Source organism: Mercenaria mercenaria, chromosome 1 (genome assembly GCF_021730395.1).
Source record: "Mercenaria mercenaria strain notata chromosome 1, MADL_Memer_1, whole genome shotgun sequence".
Taxonomy (NCBI): Eukaryota; Metazoa; Mollusca; class Bivalvia; order Venerida; family Veneridae; genus Mercenaria; species Mercenaria mercenaria.
Genome location: NC_069361.1, coordinates 1973238 through 1993084, shown reverse-complemented (window position 1 = coordinate 1993084; position 19847 = coordinate 1973238). Strand labels below are relative to the sequence as shown.

Here is a 19847-nt window from a genome sequence, read left to right as displayed (position 1 = left end):
ACATTTTTGATAAGTTTTATCAGTAATCAAATGTTGATACTGGTTTATGTTGTATTGACAAGTATCATGCCTGACAGGTATCTTGCTATTTTTGTGGTTGTGTTTTCAAATCGCATTTTGGTACAAAGACAGTGTTGTTCATATAATGCATGGGTGAAAGTTTTCCGGAATACTCCGGAAGTTCCGGATTTTCCATCTCGGCCGGGATCGTTTTTCCAAATCGTCTAAATCCGGGTCGAAATTCGGTGTTGGGGGGGGGGGGGGGGGGGTGTTGGTATTGTGTCATCAATCAACAAAGCTTGAAAAATCAGTCGATCGGCGACAAACACAATCGACTCTGTTTATCATATTTGCCGTTTGCAGCGCATCTCGCATATCGTCAATATGTAACGACAATTTTGATTGGCCCGCATAGGCGCTGTACTTCAATGAAAACAACTGTTACGTTTTTCATAAATTTTACATGCGCCGAAAAGTTCCCGCGCGTCAGAATTTGCACGGACTTTTGTCTGCAGCATGCATTTCTCGATTTCTTGCATGCACATGTAGCCGCCTCGTATATTGCGAGTTATGTCTTATACGAGCATTGGTGGGTTAAAGTCGGGATAGGGACGAGTGGACCTCTCTGTACGCTCATCCGATCGGACGCGTGGATTTTACCTCGTAACTTTACCAAATGCAGAAATTACATCCCTAAAAATAACCTGGATTGACTGGAATTTACCCGCGAATCGTAAAGATATCAAAACGTCATACCAGTAATTATCCATTCCACGAACACGTGCGACCTATCGTAATAATAATATCTAATTTAGGCTAGATCGCCGTTACTTTTGTTTATCGACACGTACACAAAAAACGCGCTTAGTGCATTCATTTTTTAATATAATCGCTTCAAATTTTCAACACCGCTTGAGAAGTAATACAGTTTGAATTCTATAACGATTTTAATAAGATATCGATTGAAATGTAGGCAAAAGTCTATAAAAACGATCGAATTTTCATACATTTATTAGTAAAATTTCAAACAGCGCGATCTTAAATATTTATTTATTTCTAAAAGTAAATAAATACTACATTCTATGGTCATAAAATTCAGACTTTTGACAAGAAAGTACAAAAAACAGAATTAAAAAATCTTAAATAATAAAAAAGCGGCAGCTATTTCAATACATGAGTAAAACAATTTTTGGCAAACAGATTTCTGTGTAATGCGGCAGAATAGGTTACGTGACCTCGTGAACGTAAATAGAAATATGGTTTTAAAATAAAGCAGTATGATGTCGCTGTGGTTTTAAATAAGTTTGATAAGTAAATGAATATTTGTAGATGTATTTTTGACACGACACTATGTGAGATATTCTTCTCAAACAATAATGTAAAAAAATTTAGGGCAAATAGGTCACTTATCGTTTGACACATTTACCTGTCAGTTTATACGGGATATTGCACATTCGCTTTTAAAAAAATTAAAGAAGATACTTTTTTTACTGTTTTAAAGAACCGAGGCGGTACGATCAGACAGTGATGTGTCACATGGCGCGAAAACATGACGTAATGCCACGACAACTTTGATCTCCACTTCAGATGCCATGATACCGACACACTTCTTTTAGCTCTTTAAGGGGGTTTTAACTGATGACGAAAACAAGGCCAGTACTTATTTTATCAACAGAATATTTACCGATAATTGTTATTTTTTCCGCTTTGAACAGGGGTGGGTTGATAATTATTTTTCGGGATTTTCGAATCCAAAGCAATCTAGATCAGATAGCCATTTTTGGCAACTTTCGTGATGTCTGGATTTTATTATACACACCTTGTAAAGAGTTCCAATTATAAAACAAGCGTCAACCACGGAAAAGTCACTTTTATAAAAAATATTGCAGTGATGATTACTCGATCCCGTTACGTACCGAAATTTACTTCAACTGTTTGTTTTAAAACATCATTTTAGACGACCGTTTATATAACTATTCACTCACGTTTTTCATGACTTTCACGTGCGCCTAAAAGTTGCCGCGTCAAAGTTTGTACGGACTTTCACACGCATGTCTTGATTTCTACGGTTTGCACGCTTTTTATCTCCAAAGTATCAATCTTTCCACGAGGAACTGGAGGAAGATCAAGATTTCTTTCGGGGATTAACACGCCGTAATTAGGGCTGCACGGGTTAGTGCGTCAAAAATAATGTTTTTACCGCCAGCGTACAATACTTAGGATTTAGAAAGCAAACATGGTAACAAATGGAGATGGGCTTGGCTATCTGAATGTGACACTGATGGTGATCGATGGGGTCTTTGGCTACGAAAACCGGATATTGCAGGGTCTGCATTTTGTGAATGTTGTGCCAAAACATTAAAATATGGTGGCATGAAAAAACAAAAATGTTGCTAGAATTTTCAGGTAGTTTCAGTCTGAATCTTACAAAAATATGTTGAGGGTATATTGTTGAAACAAGTCCTTGACTTAGAAAAGTTACTGTTAACTGAAAATCATGCATTTTGTGCAATATAATAAGTAAATTTTTGGCACACATATAAGGGTAGAATAGGGCTGTTCTAAGTGTTCAAAATCACTAATTCTCAGAAGCTTCCGGGGGGCTTTGCCCCCCTGGCCCCCCTACCAGGGCTTTGCCCTGGACCCACCGGGGGCCCTAGCGGCCCCCAAGCCCCCGGCAAATTTTTCAGGATTTTCAATATTCCATACTTTCACCCATGATAATGTAAGATAATTGACTTAGTACTGATAAGACAATATCACCTTTCAGATCATTTAGTATTCAATTATAGAAAGAATTAAGAATTTTTAAAACTTTTTTTTAACTTCTAGCAGACATACATGTAATCAATTTGGCCAGGTTCGCACCATTTTCCATCCGAACAGGTGTTGTATTCTAGCGGTCTTAACATAAAATTTAGCCTGGTGACCCATATATTTTTAGCCATTTTTATGCTCACAATACAATTATCTATACACAAGAAAAATGGGAAAAAATTCTATGAAAGAATTTTTTCAAAATTTAAAAAAATATTCTTCACTATGGGTATTTTTCACTGAAAAAAGTTCACAAAAGTAAATATGAAACATAATTTTTTTTTCATTTGTACCCATTATTGTAAGGATAGAGTATTACAAATATGACTATGATATCAAATAAGTATATGATAAAATCTGTAAAAAGAAAAAAAACCTTATTGTGCTGTCTTGATGTATATTTTGGTTGGTATTTATAAAAAAGCAGAAAATTATGAAAATGTTGAAAAATCGCTAGCAGTTTCAGCAACAGTGGGTGTGTTCAAAACAATTTTTCACAAAAACAAGCCTGGTGACCTATTGTTTTTATTTGTTCATTGTTTTCAGCACAAATTTTCCTATCATATATGTGAATTAAAAAAAATTCTAAGAAAGGAAAAAAACTAGGAATTCTCTTTAACCCAAACTCGTTGGGACTGGCAAAATTTGTTCAAGTTATCGGTGGTTCAAGTCATTGAACAATGTACATTATACAGGCCCCGGATTTTGCCGGGATCTGACAGTGAGTAAAGGGTGGCGTTTGAATTATCCGTGTTTGAGAGAACGAAGTTTGACTGTATATGGATTTTATCAAACACAGCAACTTCATGCTCATTCATTTGGACCGGGATTAAAATGATCTTTAAACAGATTGGAGATTACAATACTTTATAGTGATGCTTGGAGTAAAAGTACTTACCCGGTAATGATGACTGAAAGACATCAAAAGTTAAGTTGTCCATAGTAAAGCTCTGACTGCCAAAGTAACTGCTGAATTTTTAACAATGTCATATATGTCTGTACACTTTCTATATATTTCAAATATTTCCCCTAATATTTGAATGCTAAATATTTAAAAGAGGGCAGACCAGGTCAATTTTTAATTGCTAATCCCCTCTTTTTTGAAATACTCTGAAATTGCCCTTTACTAATGATTTTGTTTGTCTGTCTGTCAGTGACAAAGTTTGTCCACTCAATTTTCTTAAAACCCAAGAAAAGATTTTCAAATAACTTGCCACATGTAAACGATAGTGCGACAATCTGCAGAAGGTAACTTGGTCATGTCTGTTCAAGGTCAAGCTTAATTTGTAGGTAATTTGTGTCTCCACTGTATCTTTGTTCAAATGGAAGGAAGAGCAGAATGAAATTTTCGTTCTTGTTGCTTCAGTTGGGGTTGCATTGTAGGACCAAAGGTCAAATATTTTGTCTTTCCTCATAGGAAGGATAATTAAATAACTTGATACTACTGTTAACCATAACAGATCAACATACAGAATGTAAGTTAAGGTAATGTTGGTTCAAGGTCAAAGTAGCACGATGAAACCCAAAGTCAAATAGAGAATATTTATTCGCTCTGTATGTTTACCTTGGAAGAATTTTCAGACAACTTTCTACAACTATTTACTGTTATGGGATGGATTGTAAACGTTCGGAACCTCTAGTTAAAATTTCAGTCCAGTCGTAATGTTGCTGACAGTTTCAGACAGAAATGGGCATCTGGGTGGAACCACTGATTTCATAAGCCAGTTTTATGTTTCTTACATGAAGAATTTTACATACCAAGGGAGGTTTTCTAATCCACAATGATGAGGGGCAAGTGATATGATATTTCGTTGGGTTTAACATTACATCTTCACTATTATAGTTCATATGGCTTATAACTTTCCAGCTTTAGATCATGTTGGGGGAAGACCCAAAGTGCATCGATACTTGGGTAGAACGACCTACCTTCCATAAGCCAGGCAGATGACTTCCTCACATGACGTCTTCAATTCAACGTCCCCAGCGAGGCTCGAACCCACATCGCAACTACATTATCTATTCTAAATTTTTATGTTCCACTGCATACCATATTACATTCTTAATGTGACCGGACATTCTAAATAACATCCTTGCATTAATGTACAAAACTTTCAACTCAAAATCAATTAAAGTGTAAACATGCTCCAAATTGTACTCAATGGTGCTAACAGTGATAGCATTAAGGTAATACTAGCAATGCTGTCAACATTTAAAAATATGCATGAATTATGCCAGTCACAGGAATAAAACAGTTATCAACCATACGGTACAGAAGTCTAAAGTAAGGGATGGCACTTATCAACCATACGGTACAGAAGTCTAAAGTTGGGGATGGCACTTATCAACCATACGGTACAGAAGTCTAAAGTTGGGGATGGCAGTTATCATCCATACGGTACAGAAGTCTAAAGTTGGTTATCAACCATACGGTACAGAAGTCTAAAGTTGGGGATGGCAGTTATCAACCATACGGTACAGAAGTCTAAAGTTGGGGATGGCACTTATCAACCATACGGTACAGAAGTCTAAAGTTGGGGATGGCACTTATCAACCATACGGTACAGAAGTCTGAAGTTGGGGATGGCAGTTATCAACCATACGGTACAGAAGTCTGAAGTTGGGGATGGCAGTTATCAACCATACGGTACAGAAGTCTAAAGTTGGGGATGGCAGTTATCAACCATACGGTACAGAAGTCTAAAGTTGGGGATGGCAGTTATCAACCACGGTACGAATAAAGTGGATGATATCAACCTCGGTACAGAAGTCTAAAGTTGGGGATGGCAGTTATCACCATACGGTACAGAAGTCTAAAGTTGGGGATGGCAGTTATCAACCATACGGTACAGAAGTCTAAAGTTGGGGATGGCAGTTATCAACCATACGGTACAGAAGTCTAAAGTTGGGGATGGCAGTTATCAACCATACGGTACAGAAGTCTAAAGTTGGGGATGGCAGTTATCAACCATACGGTACAGAAGTCTAAAGTTAGGGATGGCAGTTATCAACCATACGGTACAGAAGTCTAAAGTTAGGGATGGCAGTTATCAACCATACGGTACAGAAGTCTAAAGTTAGGGATGGCGTTATCAACCATCTGGTACAGAAGTCTAAAGTTAGGGATGGCAGTTACCAACCATCTGGTACAGAAGTCTAAAGTTAGGGATGGCAGTTACCAACCATGCGGTACAGAAGTCTAAAGTTAGGGATGGCAGTTACCAACCATACGGTACAGAAGTCTAAAGTTAGGGATGGCAGTTACCAACCATACGGTACAGAAGTCTAAAGTTAGGGATGGCAGTTATCAACTATACGGTACAGAAGTCTAAAGTTAGGGATGGCTTTGGCAGTCAAGACCAGGATTCATAAACACCTTAAAAGAAATAACTATTGTGGAGGAAACTGCTGATGAATTAAATAACAAAAAAAAGGCCAAGGTCAAATGAGGTTACAAGGGAATTCCTTGTTTGTTTATACATGGCAACAACCAACAAGAAGGCCATGATGGCCCTTTATCGCTCACCTGTGTACCATTGCTCTTAATGATAAGATCAAGTTTTGACATAGATCACATAGCTATACACATTAAATTATCAGGATAAATATTAATCTTGTAACAGTCCCTTTTGACCTATGGGTCACATACTAGCCAAGGCCAATCTCCATACCAAGTTTGAGGGTCCTAGGCTCAAATGCTGCATTTTTGTACCAGCATGACTATTCCTTACCCCAGAAGACTTAAATTACATTTAAAACCAATCTCATTAGACGCTGCTGAGGTATATTCATTTACATAAAATAAAGGGAGGTAATTTGTCAAATTCAGTCAAAAGTTGATTGTCCGAGTCCATCTGATGGCATAAATGGCACTTCAAATCAGTATCTTCGTTACGGAGATACACACATTTTAATTTGAAACAAAGGGAGGTAATTTGACATAAAATCAGTCCATAGTTATCTACCCTGATTGTCTCCGTCCAACTAATGACAATAGTTAAATTTCAAATGAGTCCTATCAATACTTACTGAGATAAATCCATTTTTATTAAATCAGGGGAGGTAATCATGCATTGGTATATGCATGCAGAAGATACAGAGTACAAGCCTTTACAACAATATATTAGAAAAGTAAGTAAAACAAGTTTGGTTAAAATCAAATCATAAATGAAGCTGCTATTGTGCAGACAATGTCAAAATAGCTAATTCTGGCCCTTTCAGGGGCCATAACTCTGGAACCTGTAACGGGAGCTGGCTGGTTCAAGACAGGAACCAAGATCTTGTGTTTGTGCAAGTTTGAAGAAATTCAAATCATAAATGAAGCTGCTATTGTGCAGACAAGGTCAAAATAGCTAATTCTGGTCATATCAGGGGCATTAACTCTGGAACCCATCATGGAATCTGGCCAGTTCAAGAAAGGAACCAAGATCTTGTCGTGATACAAGTTGTGTGCAAGTTTGGTTAAAATAAAACCATAAATGAAGCTGCTATTGTGCAGACAAGGTCAAATTAGCTAATTTTGCCACCTTTCAGGGGCCATAATACTGGAACCCATTATAGGATCTGGCCAGTTCAATAAAGGAACCAAGATCTTGTCGTGATACAAGTTGTGTGCAAGTTTGGTTAAAATAAAATCAAAATTGAAGCTGCTATTGTGCAGACAAGGTCAAAATAGCTAATTTTGGCCCTTTCAGGGGCCATCACTCTGGAACCCATAATGAAATCTGGCCAGTTCAAGAAATGAACCAAGATCTCATGGTGATACAAGTTGTGTGCAAGTCTGGTTAAAATAAAATCATAAATGAAGCAGCTATTGTGCAGACAAGGTCAAAATAGCCAATTCTGGCCCTTTCAGGGACCATAACTCTGGAACCCATAAAGGAATCTGGCTAGTTCAAGAAAAGAATCAAGATCTTATAGTGATACAAGTTGTGTGCAAGTTTGGTAAAAATCAAATCATAAATAAAGCTGCTATTGTGCAGACAAGGTCAAAATAGCTAACTTTGGCCCTTTCAGGGGCCATAACTCTGGAACCCATAAAGGGATCTGGCCAGTTCAAAAAAGGAACCAAGATCTTATGGTGATACAAGTTGTATGCAAGTTTGGTTAAAATCAAATCATAAACAAGAGCTCGTCGAACACGAAATGCCCCCCTTGATGCATTTAGTAATTGCACAAGGAACAAATTATATGCTCACTTATGCATGTGGTTCAAATTTGAAGGCTGCAGCTTGAAAAATGTGGAAGTAGGTCACTAGGTCAAAATCAAGGTCAAATTTTATTTCGGAACACAAAACTATGCAAGTGATCCAAATTTGAAGCCTGTACCTTCAGAAATGTGAAAGTAGGTCACTAGGTCAATCTCAAGATCAAAGTTAATTTCAGTATACAAAACTATGCTTGTGGTTCAAATCTGAAGGCTGTAGCTTGAGAAATGTGAAAGTAGGTCACTAGGTCAAAATCAAGGTCAAATTTTATTTTGGAACAAAAAACTATGCATGTGGTCCAAATTTGAAGTCTGTACCTTCAAAAATGTGAAAGTAGGTCACTAGGTCAATAACAAGGTCAAAGTTTGTTTCAGTACACAAACCTATGCATGTGGTCCAAAGGCTGTAGCTAAAGAAACGTGAAAGTAGGTCACTAGGTCAAGATCAAGGTCAACTCATGTCAAGGTTCATCTTGCCACTCAAAACTATACATGTGGTCCAAATTTGAATGATGTAAGTTATGGACATGAATATTCTAAGTTTTTCCCTATATAAGTCTATATGAACCATGTGACCCCTGAGGCGGGGCCTATTTGACCCTAGAGGGATAATTTGAACAACCTTGGTAGAGAACCACTAGATGATGCTACATTACAAAATATCAAAGCCATAGTCTTTGTGGTTTGGACAAGAAGATTTTCAAAGTTTTTCCCTATATAAGTCTATGCAAACCATGTGACCCCTAGGGCGGGGCCATATTTGACCCTTGGGGAAAAATTTGAACAATCTTAGTAGAGGACCACTAGATGATGTCATATACAAAATATCAAAGCTCTAGGCCCTGTGGTTTTGGACAAGAGGTTTTTCAAATTTTTTTCCTATATAAGTCTATATAAACCATGTGACCCCCGGGATGGGGCCATATTTGACCTCAGGGAAATAATCTGAACAATCTTGGTAGAGGACCACTAGATTTTGCTACATACCCAATATCAAAGCCCTAGGCCCTATGGTTTTGGACAAGAAGATCAGAAACTGTTTAACTGTTCCTGGCCAATGTGACCTTGACCTTTGACCTAATGACCTCAAAATCAATAGGGGTCATCTGCTGGTCATGGCCAACCTAACTATCAATTTTCCTGAAACTAGGCCCAAGCGTTCTTGAGTTATTGCTCGGAAACCATTTAACTGTTCCTGTTCACTGTGACCTTGACCTTTGACATACTGACCTCAAAATCAATAGGGGTCATCTGCTGGTCATGTCCAACCTGCCTATCAACTTTCGTGTCCCTAGGCTGAAGCGTTCTTGAGTTATCATCTGGAAACCGTTTAATTGTTCAGGGTCACTGTGACCTTGACCTTGAACATACTGACCTCAAAATCAATAGGGGTCATCTGCTGGTGATGACCAACCTCCCTATCAACTTTCATGATCCTAGGCCCAAGCGTTCTTGAGTAATCATCCAGAAACCGTTTTACTATTCAGGGTCACTGTGACCTTGACCTTTGACATACAGACCTCAAAATCAATAGGGGTCATCTGCTGGTGATGACCAACCTCCCTATCAACTTTCATGATCCTAGGCCCAAGCGTTCTTGAGTTATCATCCGGAAATGGATTGGTCTACATTCCGACCGACCGACCGACCGACATCTGCAAAACAATATACCCCTCCTTCTTCGAAGGGGGGCATAATGAAATCACTATCGTGCAGACAAGAAATTGTTGATGCACAGACGGACGGACTGACAACGGGTGATCACAAAAGCTCACCTTGTCACTATGTGACAGGTGAACTAATAAAAATAAAATCTGTAAGAAGATCCCTTGGAAGCGCATAGAATAAACACTTTAGTTTTCCAAACAACACACCATTATAGCTATCCTTTTCTCCCTAAGGGAAAGTCAATTAAAGTTAAAATGTAATTAAGAATTTCATGTCACAATAAGAATTTAATTTGGATTATATTAAGAATTTCATGTTGCATTTAAAATGACATGTCAAATGCATGTACAGGCTGATAACCCCTTCCATAAATCGGCACTCCATTTATAAAACATGTATTGATTCCATGTATTCTTATGTTTTTTGACAGAAATTCCAACTTGATGTTTGAGGAAATATAGCTGACAGTTACTACAATCCACTTGTATACATATGTTGAAGTTTGTTTCATTATGTATTGATTTCATTTTCAAATTTGTTCTGAACAACGTCTTACTGGTGCTATGTTTTTTCTTCCCAGCTTCAAAAACAACAACAACAGCAGCATTATGTAATAACCATCTAATAATATCAATATAATAATAACAAATAGTTTACATAAGGCACTTTGTCATGGTCCACTACACTAGTGATACAACACTGAACACAACCTGTAACATCAATAACAGTAAATCGTAAAAACACAATTACATTCACATATTTTCTATTTCTAACAAAGAGTATAAATATTTGAGAACAACAACTCTACCTCAACCTTTTGCTAAACAACTATTTTCACATCAATCCATCTCTAGTATTTTGTAAGCAAGAATGTTTTCACCTTTCAGAACTTCCAGTAAGTATTTTTGTCATGTTTTTTTTTATTCATTTACATAACATCAGACACAGTATAAGATAAATTATGCATATTGTTAAAAAGACTGAGTCAGTCACAAACTCACTTGAAGAAATATGAGAAATTCTAGGCCACTATGTAAAAGTCTTGGCCCAGATACAATCAAATGACCAAGCATTTTCATTGCTTAAATTGGGAAGTGAGTATTGAAATTATCATTTCATTTTTGGTCATATTATTTTTCCGAATGTGGTTTTATTGACACTCAACCTTTGCCCAATATGAGTATCCTCAGACAAAATGAAATGATTTTATTACTAACATTATTTTAGTTGCTCTACCTTATTTAGAACAGGGGGCCAATAACTAACATGCCTCACAAGATATAACTATTACCCCTTGTTATCAATGCTTTGCAAATATTTTTTTCTTTGTTTCCTCAATGTCTTTTTCTAAACTGATGTAAAAACTGATGTAACCAGGGCTGTAGTCTTCCATCAATTGGTTAAAGTTTGATACAAGACACCATGATGTAATTATAAATGACGACCTGAAACCAGAGCATTTTTATCTCTGATTTCTGTATAAGACTATACCAATAAAAGAAAATTTAAATTCTACTTACAAATAGTATTAAATACACAACAGTTAGTGCCTTCAAAAAACATTCAAAAAGTGCATGAATATTTACTTGTTTCTGGTATGTTACTGGCATAACAGTACTCTTAAACTTACACAGTTTTGACTGCTTGTACAAAGTGAGTTCTCAATTTTAAGTAGTTTTGATTTTTGTGAAAGAAAACGAAAGTCACATTTTTATCATGTCAGAGTTGAATGTACTGGAATCAAGTGATCCTACTGTATATGTAACAACTTCCAGCTTGAGACGGAATATTCTGAATGCCCATAATACAGATGCTACACCATATTTCTATTCTCTATAATACTGTCATATACTTAAGGTATCAGATCCACAAATAGATAAAATTTCGATGCCTGGTGGCCCCATGTTTGTTTGGTTTCATTTGAAAGAGTTTTGTCAGCTGAACATGAATTAGTAAATAAGATGACCATAATAATATGCACGAATCACTAGTCATGTTTTTTACTGCGAAGTGATAAATCTTACACTGTAAAAAATGGATTTCTGCTGAAGTAACAATGAAAAGTATAAAGTATGAAAATAAAAATTCTATAACATATTTTTGTCATGTAATTCATATTTTCTTTTTCAGTAGACAATACACTTTCAAATGATACCAAAATCATATGAGCTTACAAGGCACCAATATTTGATATATTTCAATAGCACTGTTATATAGAACTTGCTTATTTGTGGACCAGATACCTTAAGCTGTTTATGTCCAGCTAACCTACATATATATATACATTTTGAATATGAGTTGACAGTACATACAACAACAACAACAAACGCTATATTATTTCCAGTTTTGTTTCATGCAATATAAGATAGCTCAGAAGGATCTGACTACCATTCACATGTCTTACAAAGACAAGCCTGAAAAAGTGGATAAAAGGTATTTTCTTAACCTTGACAACTTAAAATGGAACATACATATGACATAGTTGTGCACTGTTGTTGTATTTGTGTGCAAATATGTTGATTTTTTTTGTGCTTCTAGTTCTCTATTGTCCAATTCCAAGGTATATCTTAAAAGGTAAATATATAATGTTAAATATATTCAACTAAAAAGTACTATACCTTAAAATATCTGAAAATTCATACTATATTAAGAATCATTATCTAAACACAGATCATGCTAGTTTAACATAAATACAGACAACTATTCTACTTACACCAATGTAATGTAAATGCAGAAAGTGAATTTCGGATTACCCTGAATGTACTGGATTGTAAATGACAAAACTTTAATGTGATAATTTGGACATAAAAATATTTTCCACTAACTGTAGCAGTCATTTTTTCAAGATTTGAATTGGCCTGTAGAACCTGGATAAAATTTACATATTCATTCTGCACATTAATATAACGCGACTACTTAATAAACAAACAATTTCTGAATACCACAATAAATATACATAAAACAGATTTTCTCTTAACCAAACTTTATAGGATTTCACCCCAACAATCTGATAAAAACACACGTATGATATATGTACAAAATGTACCCATGAAATGTTTAATATTTATGACAGTAAACATGACCAATAAAAATGTTGCTAACCTTTTCGTTGTATTTTCTGTACCTCGGCCATCACACAATTACTTCGATATGTTGAATAAATAAAATAGAATTATGCAATATATAGTTTATAGTAACTTTATACTATTTCAAGATCAAATATATTATATATCAGATCAATTACAATATAGTTTTTACTTCAAAAATGTACCCTGTTGTGTATTTAGAGACAAAATATTTTCAGAATAATCCTAGAAATAGTCCGGCCTTCCTAGTAAACAATCTGCTAAAATCTTCCGTAACTAAAGCTACAACTTTATTTTCTATCCATTAATGGAGCATGCTGGCAGCTGTTTTCCATTTTTTTCGAAACTGAGTAGGGATATTTTATTCTTAGTAATAGTAAATACATTGTCTGAAGAACTGGCTAAATACTAGGGAATATTTGTTTATAAAACTGTAGACTGTGCAATATGTTGTGACATACATGCAGTAACAATATGGTGTAAAACTGTAGACTGTGCAATATGCTGTGACATACATGCAGTAACAGTATGGTGTAAAACTGTAGACTGTGCAATATGCTGTGACATACATGCAGTAACAGTATGGTGTAAAACTGTAGACTGTGCAATATGTTGTGACATACATGCAGTAACAGTATGGTGTAAAACTGTAGACTGTGCAATATGCTGTGACATACATGCAGTAACAGTATGGTGTAAAACTGTAGACTGTGCAATATGCTGTGACATACATGCAGTAACAGTATGGTGTAAAACTGTAGACTGTGCAATATGCTGTGACATACATGCAGTAACAGTATGGTGTAAAACTGCAGACTGTGCAATATGTTGTGACATACATGCAGTAACAGTATGGTGTAAAACTGAAGGAATCAAACTTTACTGGACAGTTTTCTCCTAACATAATGACTTCAACAATACTATCATATCTCTAAAATATTATCTTTATTATTACGATTGCTGTTTTCCTTAATAGTTGCAGTTTTAGTCCTGCTGAGGATAACTATCAGTAAGGGTATTCATAACTTGGAATTATTTTATAACTTTTCGGACTCCAGGTGACAAGCACGGAACAAACTGGTAGTTTAATTATTTCTTTACAAAAATATTACTGCATAAGCAAAGAAACAGTTAACATTGCAACCCTTACAACATTATATTTATGATAAAGTATAAGAAAAATATACAATAATGTTAAATTGTAACATCTACAACTATTGACATTACTAGATTATCAGTAGCACTGTATATATGTCTGATGAAAAAGATGGTGAAAATACAGTTTATAGTAAACTTGTAATTATAAGAATTGTCTGACCAAAAAAGCTGACATCTGTTAGGAAATGGACTTATTCTTTTTAAACGAAACTGTAAATAGTTTGCCCATATTGACTGTTTTCCCAGAACATTATGTAAACCCACATTAGTCAAAATAACACAAAATCATTTCACACCATATCCATGTGTAACTTGTTTTCTTATGTATCAACACATTCTCTGATATTCCAACAATGTTTACAACAACTGAAAATAAGGAAAGACATTCTCAAGTCACATGCGCTGACTAGACAACATAATAGAGTAAATGTAGTCAAAATTTAATATTCTCAACCTTCACCAGCTGAAACATTAAAATCCTGACTTCATTTTTTTTTATAAAGAAAAACTTACAAAGCTTTGATTACTTTACAAGTCTTCACACGTTTTTAAGAAAATATCATTGTTAACTGATAATTTTATTTGTGCCTTGAAACCAGGAACATCAATTACAGCTGTTTCATTATATAAAACGGAAAAGCAAATGCACTGTTGGAAATAAATAATATCATATACGTAGATAAAGAATCCATCTATCTATAATATATCTATAACAACAAATAGATTCTTCATCACTGAAAAGAATTAGAAGGCAACAAAAACTTGGTCCTGAAATAAAAAGTAAAGTTTGTCAGTAAAATATAAACCCTTTAAATGCAACAATGGCAAACATTTGGTCTAGACGGCTTAACTGAAACTGTCTGAGAACAACAACACACATAAAAACTGGTTAGAACAGTAACACTCGACTATTCAAAATAAGAGAAAGCCTTTTAATGACTAAGTTTAGGTACTGTTGGTCCTAGACTGTGGAATAATATACCTCTGTGTATTAAGCAGTTTAAACCCTAGATATTTTTAAGAATCTGAAAACATTTTATTTTAGAGATTTTTAAGCATTGTTTTAAGAAACAACAACTAGGTATTCTGTTTTTCAGAGCCTGGTCAGTTCGAATTTTACATTTACATTTTAATGTTAATTAGGATTTAAGTACCATTTTTATACACTGTTGTTAATTTTATGGTATTTTGCAATTATCCTCTTGTATCCTAATGTTTTATGTTTTAAAACTTATTGTACAATGCCTTTAAATAGATACTTGAATAAAAATAGGAGTTTAATCTAATAAAACAGTTTCAATTTATTCAAAAGCTCGTCACTTGAAAACAAAAAATACTACACATAAAAAGAAATAAATAAGCCAATGCTCAACTATTCAAATTATTGTCCCAAAAGCAGGAAAATGTTACCATAAATGTTAAAATATCTATAGAGTTTCAAGCCAGTATCTGCATTAGTTTTGGAGATAGTAACTTGCATACAAAACTTTAACCAGAAGTTTTATATTCAAAAGGGGACATAATTTGACCAAAATGCTTGTCAGAGTTATGGGACTTGATGCAATCAACTAGTTTTATAACCCCGAAGGCACATGTGACGTTTAAATTTAATATCTGCATTTGTTCTTCAGATAGTAGCTTGCACGTAAAAAACTTTAACCAGAATTTTCTTAGTCTAAAAGGGGGTATAATTTGCCCAAAATACATGTCAGAGTTATGGGACTTTACCAAGTGAGGTTGGTAATTGATCTAGAAAAATAAAAAACAAGGAGCTGCGTTCAATAAACGCTTGATGCCCCCGGTGGCATCCTTGTCGATACGAAGCAACCTAAGTCCAAAACGAGGTCAAGGTCAAACTGAGGTCAGGTGATGTTTGAAGATGAGGAATGGTCACAGGTTACATCTGTATTAGTATCAATTCATTCTTGTAAGCAGTATTAATGCTAGACAAAACGGTCCCATTTGGTTAACCAAGAGATGGCCTATATAAAGCAACCTAACTCCAAAATGACGTCAAGATCAAACTGAGGTCAGGTGATGTTTGAAGATGAGGAATGTTCACAGGTTACATCTGCATTAGAATCAAGTCATTCTAGCAAGGGGTATTGATGCTAGACAAAACAGTCCCATTTGGTTAACCAAGAGATGGCCCATATAAGGCAACCTAAGTCCAAAATGAGGTCAAGGTCAAACTGAGGTCAGGTGATGTCTGAAGATGAGGAATGTTCACAGGTTACATCTGCATTAGTATCAAGTCATTCTAGCAAGGGGTATTGATGCTAGACGAAACGGTCCCATTTGGTTAACCTCGTATGGACGAACGAACGGACGGACAGGACGATCACTATATGCCTCCAGCATCAGTAGATGCCGGGGGCATAAAAAGTTTGAAATATATATGCCTTTAAGTAATAGCTGTATGTACTTGCACGCAGAACTTTAAACCAGAATTTTCTAAGCCAAAAAGGGGGCATAATTTGGCCAAAATGCTGGTCAGAGTTATGGGACTTGATGCTATCAACTAGTTCTATAACCCCGAAGACACATGTGAAGTTTCAATTCAATATCTGCATTAGTTTTGGAGATAGTAACTTGCATGTAAAACTTTAACCAGAATTTTCTAAGTCCAAAAGGGGGCATAATTTGCCCAAAATACATTTCAGAGTTTTGGGACTTGACCCAGTGAGGTTGGTAATTGATCTAGAAAAAGAAAAATTAAGTTTCAAAGCTATATGCTTTTAAATGGTAGCTGTATGTACTTGCATGCAAAACTTTAACTAAGGTGTGATGCCGGCGCCGATGCCAGGGTGAGTAGAACAGCTAGACTTTCTTCAAATAGTCGAGCTAAAAACAGCAACAATTCTAAATTACAGAAATTTCTCCTGTTATGATGCTTGATAAAATAACAGATCTCACCAAAAATTTGTCAAAAAGCACAACAGAGTTATGAAACCTGCGAAGTATATATCATATCAACACATACAACAAGTGTGAAGTTTTTACCTGCTCCGGCAAATGTTTACTGAGATACCTGCGAACATAAAAGGATTTAGTCAAATAACAGATACCAATGAATAATGGCAAGTGCAAAAGCTCTATCTTTTCTTCCAATAATCATTTTAAATTATTTTTGGTCACAGGTAAAAGGTGCCAGTGAAAGATGACGTACATGCCTGACAATCAATTGAATATAAATATACCTTTATTCGGCTCTATATACAAATCCTTTGACTTTCTTAGAACCAGTCACTAAAAAGAAATGCTTATATAAGTGTACCTTCACTTAAAATGGTTTCACATGTATGTAACAATACAAATTACATTGAAAAATATGAACCAGTTAACATAAACAATTCGAAACTAACAAGTAAAATGTGTAAATCATTAAAATTTGTAAACAATTGTGTTAAATGTTACAATAATCTTTGTTTTCAAAAGCAAAATCATTGGTCTGCAACAAATAATATCAAACTTATGACAAATGAAATCACTGAAAATGTCTGGAAGACATAAAAATGCTATCACAGCACTTAATAAAAAAGAACTTCATCACACAAATCGTCAAAAAAAGCCACCCTCATTCATCAAAGATATCATAGAAAACATTATGTTTCTCTAGTTACCTTCTGTCATGGTCTGGTTACTCAAACATGATGTGAATATTTGTATAAATTTCTAAAAACAAAAAATGCAACCCGCAAACAACCATTAAATGTTTAAAGCTGAATTATGAGGAAGATTAAGCAAAATAAATCCCTAACAAAAATGCATAAGTCTTTATGTGCAAGGATATTTTAAAAAAAATCAATGTCCATGCTGTACGAAACGCTGTTATTCTGACTTATTCCAAAAAGAAATTAAACCAATTAATAAATCTAAATTACTGGTGTCACTAAAATGCTGACAAAAAAGAAATATAACTAGAAATATTTATCTAATACAAATACATAAAAGCTGGTTAAGTAAAGAGCCTTTCACCAGTATGTCATGAATACTGCTGTTACTGATTAGGAGATATGCTAAAAATAGCCACAACTATAACTATTACAATAATATATATTAACTGAAAAACTAAAATTCTGTCTCTGCCCTAACTTTCAGCTCTTCTATCTGCTGGATCAGACTTGTTGTACTGCCCTGTAATGAACTGATGATTGACGGATCTGACTGCAGTCTGAAATCTTCGTTGAAGTCACACGAGTCTATACTGGTGATAGAGCAAGCTCGGCTGCTGAGACCACCCCAGGAGTACTCTGAACCCAAGTCTGAATACTGGTCCTGCATGACAACCTTGTATTCCTGTATGGCTTCGTGTAATGTCCATAACTGATACAGTAATGTCACATCTAACTTCCGTAATCCAACCTGCAAGAAATATAACGTTAAATTAGGATATTCATATAATCCAATTATAAAAATATTTAAAGCAAAGCAGTATTCCTGACAAAATATATATGTTTGTGTATTAAAATAAATATCATTTCATGTATATAAAGGTTATTTGTTTCAGTGTAAGATCGTAATATATTTCAGTGATTTATTTTGTTGGGTTTAACGTTGCACAGACACAAGTCATATGGCGACTTTCCCGCTTTAATGGTGGAGGAAGACCCCAGATGCCAGATGCAATATGAAAATGAAAATTATGATATTATTTTGATCTTACATTTAAAACAAACCAGTTGTCTCTTTATTATATCAGGGTTTTTTCTAGCTTATTTGGGAACATAGCCTTTGTAAGGATGTGTTTAAGCACTTTCTCATACACTTATTTCACATTGTACAACCTCTTTAATATACTTCGATTACAAAATTGTCCATAACTTGGTCAATATTTGTGCAATTTTGATGAAATCTTTTTCAGACTGTAGATTGGGAATTTTGCACTCATTTTGGGAAAAATACATACTTTTTGCCATTGGAGATATATAGCCGAATAATGGCTATAAAAACGGCTGAAAAAAAACTCCTGTATTTTTCAATGGTTTTAGCCAAATTATACCAATCTTACCCCCACATTGCTTCATTATGTCAAGTGTTGTGATGTCCAATTGACATATTGTCAAAATAGTTCTATGCAATTTTCACGAAGGAGCGTGTATATTTATGTCAGAGTATGTATAAGATATTAAGATCTTTATTTACGTATATTTTGCAAAGAATTTCCTGTTATTTAGTTTAAACATATTTTAGTCCATTCAATCAAATAACATAGTCGTTGTGCAAAATACATTTTTTTTTTATGAAATGTTGGATCAGAAAACAATTTTTTATTGTTAATATGACTTTTTTTTATTATTTTTTAATGTCTTCATTTTAAAATGCAGATACCGATAAGGCTTTAGAGGGATAAAACTATAAAACATCAGATCATTAAAAGTCATCCCTATAAGCCAAATAATTATCCTGGAAAAAGCTAGGCGTCCGTTTACCCGACGGCTAAACACACAGGACAGGCATCTGGTTACCTGACTGCTAGACACTTCCCTTTTGGAATAGCCCATAAGGCATTTACCATTTCATCCTTCAGTCGCCTCAATGCAGTGTTCAGCTTCGAGAAAGGGGTTTCGACAAAATTTGGAGACACCGACTCTTCTATCGCATTATCATCAGCATCTGTAGACAAGTTATCAGGTATGTCTTTACAACTACCAACACTTTCATTCCGATTATTGTCCAAAATGTTCAAACAGTGGCTCGTTCCTTCACGGATTTCACCTTGACTTGTCTCTGACACAGTTCTTTCGACCTTTATCAAGCCGTCAAAACATTGGGGCAACGGAGGTAGACCGTGTATTTGGGACATAATTCTTAAATATATATGTCAGATCTAAGAAATAAACATTTATTTCATTTTCTAAAACTTTGCAAACTTTTGTCAGCCATGATGATTCAAGCGTTCATGCGTTTTCTCT

At 35.0% G+C, this 19847-nt stretch overlaps 1 protein-coding gene across 1 annotated transcript; it reads right to left on the bottom strand.

Annotated features, from left to right (window-relative positions):
• Positions 1-10294: 10294 nt before the first annotated feature.
• Positions 10295-19828, bottom strand: LOC123545189 (protein FAM89A-like). The gene is made up of 2 exons (XM_045331524.2): positions 19448-19828; positions 10295-18297 (listed from the first exon to the last, which is right to left on the bottom strand). The coding sequence occupies exons 1-2, from the start codon at positions 19736-19738 to the stop codon at positions 18004-18006; spliced, it is 585 nt and encodes a 194-aa protein (XP_045187459.1). The 5' UTR covers positions 19739-19828; the 3' UTR covers positions 10295-18003.
• Between the last annotated feature and the right edge of the window lie 19 nt (positions 19829-19847).

What these genes read in the sequence shown, in the direction of transcription:
- LOC123545189 (XM_045331524.2), bottom strand. Translation starts at nt 19,738, where the DNA reads ATGTCCCAAATACACGGTCTACCTCCGTTGCCCCAATGTTTTGACGGC. An exon ending in GGCGACTGAAGGATGAAATG is followed by an intron (nt 18,298 to 19,447) that starts GTAAATGCCTTA and finishes TATTTCTTGCAG; the next exon opens with GTTGGATTACGGAAGTTAGA.